The 7651-nt window shown below is 36.8% G+C and overlaps 1 protein-coding gene across 5 annotated transcripts in view; it reads left to right on the plus strand.

Annotated features, from left to right (window-relative positions):
• ctbp1 (C-terminal binding protein 1) overlaps window positions 1-6113 on the plus strand; it is a 217088-nt gene extending 210975 nt beyond the window's left edge. For 4 of the 5 annotated variants that reach the window (XM_006629639.3, XM_015344948.2, XM_015344949.2 and 1 more), the window contains 2 exons: window positions 603-717; window positions 4946-6113. In XM_006629639.3, coding sequence (XP_006629702.1) covers window positions 603-717; window positions 4946-5132 — 302 coding nt within the window. In that variant the 3' untranslated portion in view covers window positions 5133-6113. Of the gene's footprint in view, window positions 1-602; window positions 718-3103; window positions 3205-4945 lie in introns of all 5 variants that reach the window. The other variant, XM_015344950.2, reaches the window with a different exon arrangement.
• The last annotated feature ends 1538 nt before the right edge of the window (window positions 6114-7651 follow it).

Here is a 7651-nt window from a genome sequence, read left to right on the forward strand (position 1 = left end):
GAAACAGCAGAATAACAAAACGACTTGAGTGTTTGTAATCCAGGAGGACATTTCTTTTTCCACACCAGAACACCATGGAAAGTAACATTTAAATGATATAAAAAAACATAAAATACTCTTCTGGAAGAACCAGTCAGCAGTGTTGCAGATTGAATTACAGCAGACTGCTGGTGCGAGACATATTCCTGGCAAGGATAGGAAGAAGCTGCACTGCCCAAATTGAGGTTTTGGTAGAAGGGTGTGCTCTTCAGTTTATTTGTAGTTGATCTGCAATGATTTGTTGGACTGCGATGGAGTATGTTTTTTTTTCCTGTTTGCAGATATGCAGTTTTATAAGAAAGCTATAATGTGGCATGTATTTTTCTGGTGATGCGATCCCATCAGATGTTTTTTTTCAGTACCTGCTTATCCAATTTGAAAAACGTCCAACTTGGCTCTTGTCAAATTTGCAAGCAGTAATGTCTCGTTAGCTTCTATTACCGGGTTAATTACGCGCTTTTCAAAACTAATATTGAGGGACGGAACAGGACTCTTTTTTGCTATATATTGAAATTCTGGGTGTTGTTGACCAAATCAAAGTCTTATTCCTTCTCCCAAATCAGGTCGCATTCCAGACAGCCTGAAGAATTGTGTCAATAAAGACTATCTGACTCAGGCCACACACTGGGCCAGCATGGACCCTACAGTTGTACACCCAGAGCTCAATGGCGCATACAGGTAAAGCTCCTCTGCTTGGCCATGTGCCTTCTGTTCCAGATTCTTTTAGGTTTTCATTTAAAGTGAACGGGAGCATCCGTGACACAAATCTAAAACCTGGTCATGCAGCACTGCAGTAGCAGATCCCCTGGTATCCAGACTAGCTCGCTACCACTTTATTATTACATAGAAAGTGCTGTTTAGCATTTAGCCCTGCATCTGCTTTCTCGTATCTGTATTTTAGTGCTTTACTCAAAGGCTGAGATTAACACACAACTGGTGATGGGGAGTATAATTGCAAAGACAACTGTGCTTATGCTGCACAGATCCTCACTCTCAAAAATGTAATATGTCTATTAAATCTTGCTGAAGTAGAAGGTAATGCTCCGTTAGGACTTACACTGCATGATGTGTGATGTGTATTTTTTTAAAAGTCTGTATTTTATGAGCATCCTGTATCAATATCATATGACAGGATCACTTCACCATACAAAGTACACAGTTTACATATGACCTTGTAACGTATAAAGCACGATTGCTTACTTCACAAGGCTTTAATCAGAAAAACTGCATTGTTTTGATATGAAATACATCAAAAGCCACTTCACTGTCCTGTTCTTAAGTGAATGAACCCTCCTCAGGCAGTGGATAAGTACACATGGCGTGAAGAGGCCATTTGATATGTAGTTTATTGCATCTTAAGGCAACGCTTCACTGCTGTCCTGAGGTTTGAGATAACATCAGCAACTGACAGCAAAACATACCAGATCTTCTGTTTCTACGTCAGAAACCCTAGATTTCATTATCAGATTGCATTTCAAGGTGCAAGTGAGGCTTTGACAGATAACAGCAGTATAACTCTGATAACCACAGGAAATTCAAATACGTAGTTTTAGCATTATATAATCATCCTTGTGCTTGAAAAGAGTAAGTTATAACCATGCTTTCTGTTACTCATTTCATCCAAGGTAAATCTGCTCTGATTTTGTTTATGCTTGCATTATGATTCGCCAGGCTCGATAAGTCACATGACGAACTGCAAAGACATATCCCAGTTGAACAGGGAACGGTATCAGTGTTGAACTACTATTCGTAACAGTAAAAAGGCCTGGTGTGATGTTGATGTGCTTCCCCTGTGTGCTTCCTGGCAGTTTGGTGTTTGACATGTTTTCAAAAAAAAGTAAAGCAAACTGAAGGAAAAAGGCAGGTAGGCAGACAAGCAAGAATAAACAGCATGGAATCCATAAGGAATGCAGCGTGTCAGAAGAGCTGACATATAATCTAGTCCATTGAATATGTAATAAGCAATGTTGTCCTCAGTTAACAGTTTGGGATTTCTATTTACTTTAAAGCATGCTCATATTATTTAATGCAAAAAGTGATCTGTTGTGTGCTGAATTATTTTGTAATTGTGCTGTCTTATACTGATAAAGACATATATTGTACATTTTCACAAATTGTGTTTATATAAAATACATTTTGTCAGGTGGGACAGAAATAAAAATTGTTCATATTCTGTTAATAATTTTCTATTCCAGAAGGTTGTAATTGTATTTTACTAGCCATTATTTTTTTAATTATACTTATATTTGTAAATTCAGTGTTGTATATTGACTACCTTAAACCATTTTATTTTACAATATTCCATGCTGTAATCCAGCTGGTGCAATGAGCAATTACATTCCTTATTCCATGTCAATGAGAAACTAATTTTAGTGAGAGGAGAACATTTCTCAACTGAATTTTGCTGAATGCATCTTTATTTTTCTATGCATTTTTTTATATCCTTGAGATTTTAAACCTGTGAAGCACGCAATAGCATTCATTACCCAATTAGGCATGCTCAATAGCTTCACACTGTAGCCGAGACACATCAGAAAATGAGAGCCTTGTGCATTTTGTAGTATTTGAAGAAGTTAGCAGGATAACTAAAGCACTGCCAGACACATATCCACTGTGGATATTGCAAGAAAGTACTTTCGAAGATAATTGTTATATGTGCTGTCAGCAAGAGCTTATCTGTAGGTTGAGATTCATACAGGATTCAAAGGAATAACAAAATCTGCATCACGAATATGAAAGCTTAGGAGTGGGAAAAATCATACACTAGGAAAACTGTTTTATGCTATGAAAAATCACTATATAGCCATTTAATTGAAGCTGAGAATGCACTGAAACAATGACTTCGTTCTGCATTCCACTATATAAAGCTGGCTGCCTGGATTTCTGACTTTCACTCCCCAGTATCCTTGGTAACCCATTGGCTTTTTTTCTGGAATATCAGAATGAATTGCTTTCAGCTGTGTAAATAAGAATCTATGTAAACTCAGATCAGAACTGTTAATAATACCTGTAAGCTGTGGCAAGGGAAAATTTTAAATATTGTTATTTCCATTTGATTCCTTAGTCACATTCAAGCTGTGGTACAAAACTTAAGGATGAGCGACCATGCTGGGATTTAATCCATGCTCATCAGAAATGTGTGTGTTTCAGTCCAAATACAGAAAGGTAAAAAACAAACAAAACTAATAGCTTGAATTACAAAAATGAGGAATTTGTTTTCACTGATTTTCATAGTACACGTATGGGACCCATGTTTGAAATAAAAAATGCTTGCAATGTAAGACACTGTAGTTGGGGAAAAAAAGCAGTTAGATCCTCTGTAAAGATGTGCACAAATTGATATAATAAATGATATCCATAAAATGTCTATTGCATATATTTCCATCCTAGTAGCTAGATTAAACTACATTTGTTTTACATTTTCACTATTGAACAGACAATTGCTACCAAGAGGTCAATCATAAAACTTTTATTGCATTTTATTTTCCTTTCACTAGATTTTTTAAATAAAAACATGTTTCAGCAGTAACTGCCTTTAACAGCATTTTGCATGGAGATCTCTTTTTAATGCTTCATATAAAACGAGCTGGAAATATTCTTCCAGTGGACTGCATACACATTCAACACATGTGAACAATTTACTGCCAGGCAGCTGGCAGCTACTTTTGAGCCATTTAAAAAGATAGGAGACATGCTTAAGTCCACGGTAACTGTTGATTTCTAAAATAGACAAAAGTAGACATTAGAAAATTCTGTGTTTGTGTTTTTAAATGTTTGTGCTCTATAGAATAGATGTATACACAGAAACACGTTTGTGTTCTGCATATGAAACTGGATAAAAGTTTGCAAAACATACAAATAAAGAGAAAATATTGTTTTAATTCTTTCTTTGGGGGTAGGCACTGTGCACTATGTACTAAAAATGTACAGAGTGCCCATAAGGGTAAATTTTGCCCTCAGAAGACACTGGGACATGTCAAACACAAAAGCATAATAGAATTCCCTTGATATTTCCATATAAATTATCTTACATTGATTTTAAATTGCAAAAACAGGGGCAAAGGGCTGATTTTTTTCAAGTAGCAAGTTGGGTCACTTTTTTAATTTTTCAAAATGTGAAAAAAATCTTTGGACAGAACAGTTTTCTCATCAGACTGTAGGTACAAGTCTTTTCTTCAGTATTGATAATGAATTGGAAAATTTCACTTTAAAAACCAATAGTATATATACCATTTCTTACTTGTGTTGCTACTACTAATATGTTGTGCAGTACAATGTGTAAGTCACTGGTGCTACTCTTTTTTTCTAATTACATATAGGCCCTAGTACATAACTACTTTTTAGTACTTTCTATTTTCAGACAAAGACATATCAAAGTTAATTCCTGGAATGGACAGTCTGGAAATAATTTTAATACGGCACTATGCAGTGTCCTGCTATAATACTGTCTCCTACATACTGATATGCAGAGTAATTGACTGCATACTTTTAATGTTTGTTTTTGGAAAAAAGGATCTGTAATCCGATTCTTATTTTCTATACGTAAATATTTTGTTGTTAGCTATTTTATTGTGAACTCTTGATGACTATTTTTCCATGCCAAGAGTGTAAAATTATAACATTTTCTCATTATTTGCAAATTGTTTGCAAACGTGTCCAAAGGAACATTCAGGCCACAGTAATGTGTTTTGAAACACTTTTTTATGCTGAGCTAGTTTCAAACAATAGCACTCTAATCACAAGGCATATCCTTAAAAACAAATTTGTTAGTCATAACAGGCTAGCGACAGATGAACATATTTCCAAGAGATAACTTTGATGATCTCCCTGGTGTCGAGGAGTTCTGACCTGATGTGTTATTTTCTGTTTTCTATTTTCCTTCTTCCCCTCCCTCCCTTGGACACAGGTACCCTCCTGGTGTTGTGAGTTTGGCCCCTGGGGGCCTCCCTTCAGCCGTTGAAGGAATCGTTCCTAGTGCGATGCCTTTATCACACGGCCTGCCCACCGTAGCCCACCCTCCCCACGCCCCCTCCCCTGGCCAGACAGGCAAGCCGGAAGCCGACAGAGAGCAGCACCCCAGTGATCAATTGTAGCCCCGTGAAGCCTCCCTGTTCTGTCACAGAGCACTCCCCTCATTGCAGAGAAGCGGGAAATACCTGGGTTACAGGCAGCAGCGACGAAACCATGAACTAATGGGAGTCGAGATTTTAGAAACTGGTCCAACGATATTATGGCGAAGTTTATCTTTTAAACTTTTTTTTTTTTGTGCGGGAGAAGAAAAGATTTGGATTTGGAATTGAAATGAAAGGAAAAAAAAAATCCTCCGTATAAATTGTAGTTTGTCCCTGTCCAGTGGACTGATTTAACTGTTTCTGTGTCCTATGGGTTCCTTGTTAAGCAAGAGTAGTTAATTATATCATGAATGTAATCTGTCTGTGTACAGTTTTTAGAACATTAAAAGGGTTTGTTTGCTTAGCGGTCAAACAGAAAAAAAAACACAAAAAGGTAGGCGTTCAACCACCTGATTTTAAAGACAACAATAACAACAAATCTTTGTTTTTATATGTTTCAACGCCCAAAAAGAGGCAGTTTTGCAAACTTTCTCAGGAAATTAAATTTTTTCCCTCGTCTTTTCCTTTATATGCCACACAGTGCATTGTTTTTGTACCTGCTTGTCTTATTTTTTTAGAATAATTTAGAAGAAACAAAAAATCACTTTTGTTTATGTTTTAGTTTCTGTTTTGGTGGGGACATGGATTCCCTAAGTTTTAACTTCTGGATTAAGCTGTTAAAGACAAAATAATTTGGGGGAAATAAATGATGTCTCGTACCAATCTGGCACTATGCTTGTATCACCTGTTTAAGTGTGCTCCATCGGTGGTAATGCGTCCAAGAAACAGCACTAGACTACTGAAAGGTAGCAGCATTTCATTGCCTACATCGGTTCCCTCCTGGTAAAGTGGTAGGCTAGCAATATTTTTTGGTCAAGAAAGACAAAACAAAAACATGTTTGTGACTGTATCCATTTGTATGAATTATTTTAAAACAAATAAAAATCTCAGTTAAAGGTCCAAGTTGTGACTTTGTGTGTTGAGACTGCATTTAAAGATCCCTCAGTCCTCATCTAGTAAATTAGAGTACGTAGCTACTCTAAAATGTACACCTCTGATTGCTTAATTGTTTTGTGATACTTTAAAGTGTAAAGGAAGAGTAGCTGTAAAAATATTCAGCTAGCAGCTAGGTGCAGATGGCATGATGTACTTACAGTGGAGGTACAGTAAAGAGCAGGGTCCACTCTTTAATGCTTCTTGTGATCAGCACCTGTGATTTCAGATCAGTGACCTCGCCTTTTACACATCCAAACAGATACTAAACCTTTGGGTCTGAGGCTAAAGCTGAAAAGTCAAACAGCAAATTATTCTTAATGAAACTCCTCAAAATTCATCTATTGATTATAGTAATATATTGGTAAGAGTAACTGCATACAAATTGTCTCAGCCTAGTGGTGCAATATTTAAACCAAAGGTTTAAATTAATTAAATTAATGTTAGGTTTTAGTGTATCAGGCTGTAGTTTTTTCTTATGATGATGCACACAAAAGAGTAATGAGGCATGTTGAAATTATGACAAAAGTGGACAGATGGAGAGCAAAACGCTAGCAAATTGTAGTAAATGGCAAAAATAATGCAGAAACTGCAAATTTAAAATGATACAATTTTATTAGGGTGACACTGTTGCAGTCGTTCTGACTAATATGGGTAATCGGCGTTGGAATTGGATGAATCGCATTTACAGTGTTGCAGGTTATTCCAGCCTGTTTCTAGATCCCCCCCATGTGGAAACAATTTCCGGTGGCTGGAATAAGCTTGGCAGCGGTACCCTGGTTTTGCATTTGCTATGTGGAGCACCCAGTCATTTGCTTCTGTGGTTGATTCTGCTCAACTCCACTGTCTCCATCTACAAACATCTCCAAACAGTTGGAAGAAATCCTCCAATGTCAAGACTATACTTTGTGTCAAGCACCTACAGATTGAGAGTCACTTTCTGACCCGTTTTTTTGTGGGCTAGTTTCACCATGAATGTGTTGAACTGACAGTTCCTTGCATCAAAACGCAAATTTAAGGTTATTTGACACAGATATGTTTCCGCATAGAGTGCACTGGTTACATCACCCTAAATGAAGGTTTATCTTGGCTTCAAAGGTTTTTTCACATCATATTGATTCATTATATGTGTTTATCTAATGATTATATAGGGTTCTTCTGGCTGCTTTTGACAGGAGTACAAATTAATACTTAATTGTACTAAAATTCAGTTGTTTGTATCTGCAGAACCTCTGACATGTCAGTGCTTTGCTGTTTTGTCATCAGGCTACTTGATCTTCTCCTGGGTAGAGTTTAAACTTTGTTTCTCCTCCCTGTAACGCTAATCTATCTTAAACTGCCTCCTAGCTAGTTTTCAGAGAGTGTAATGGACAGGATGGGCTTTGTACTTTGAAACACTAGCATTTGCTGCAGTACAGTATATATATATATTAACCTTCAAATCCCATCAGCTGTAGGGAAACTGGGAACATTCACACTATTCACACAAGTTTTTAAAATGTAAACCC

Source organism: Lepisosteus oculatus, chromosome 1 (assembly GCF_040954835.1).
Source record: "Lepisosteus oculatus isolate fLepOcu1 chromosome 1, fLepOcu1.hap2, whole genome shotgun sequence".
NCBI classification, from domain to species: domain Eukaryota; kingdom Metazoa; phylum Chordata; class Actinopteri; order Semionotiformes; family Lepisosteidae; genus Lepisosteus; species Lepisosteus oculatus.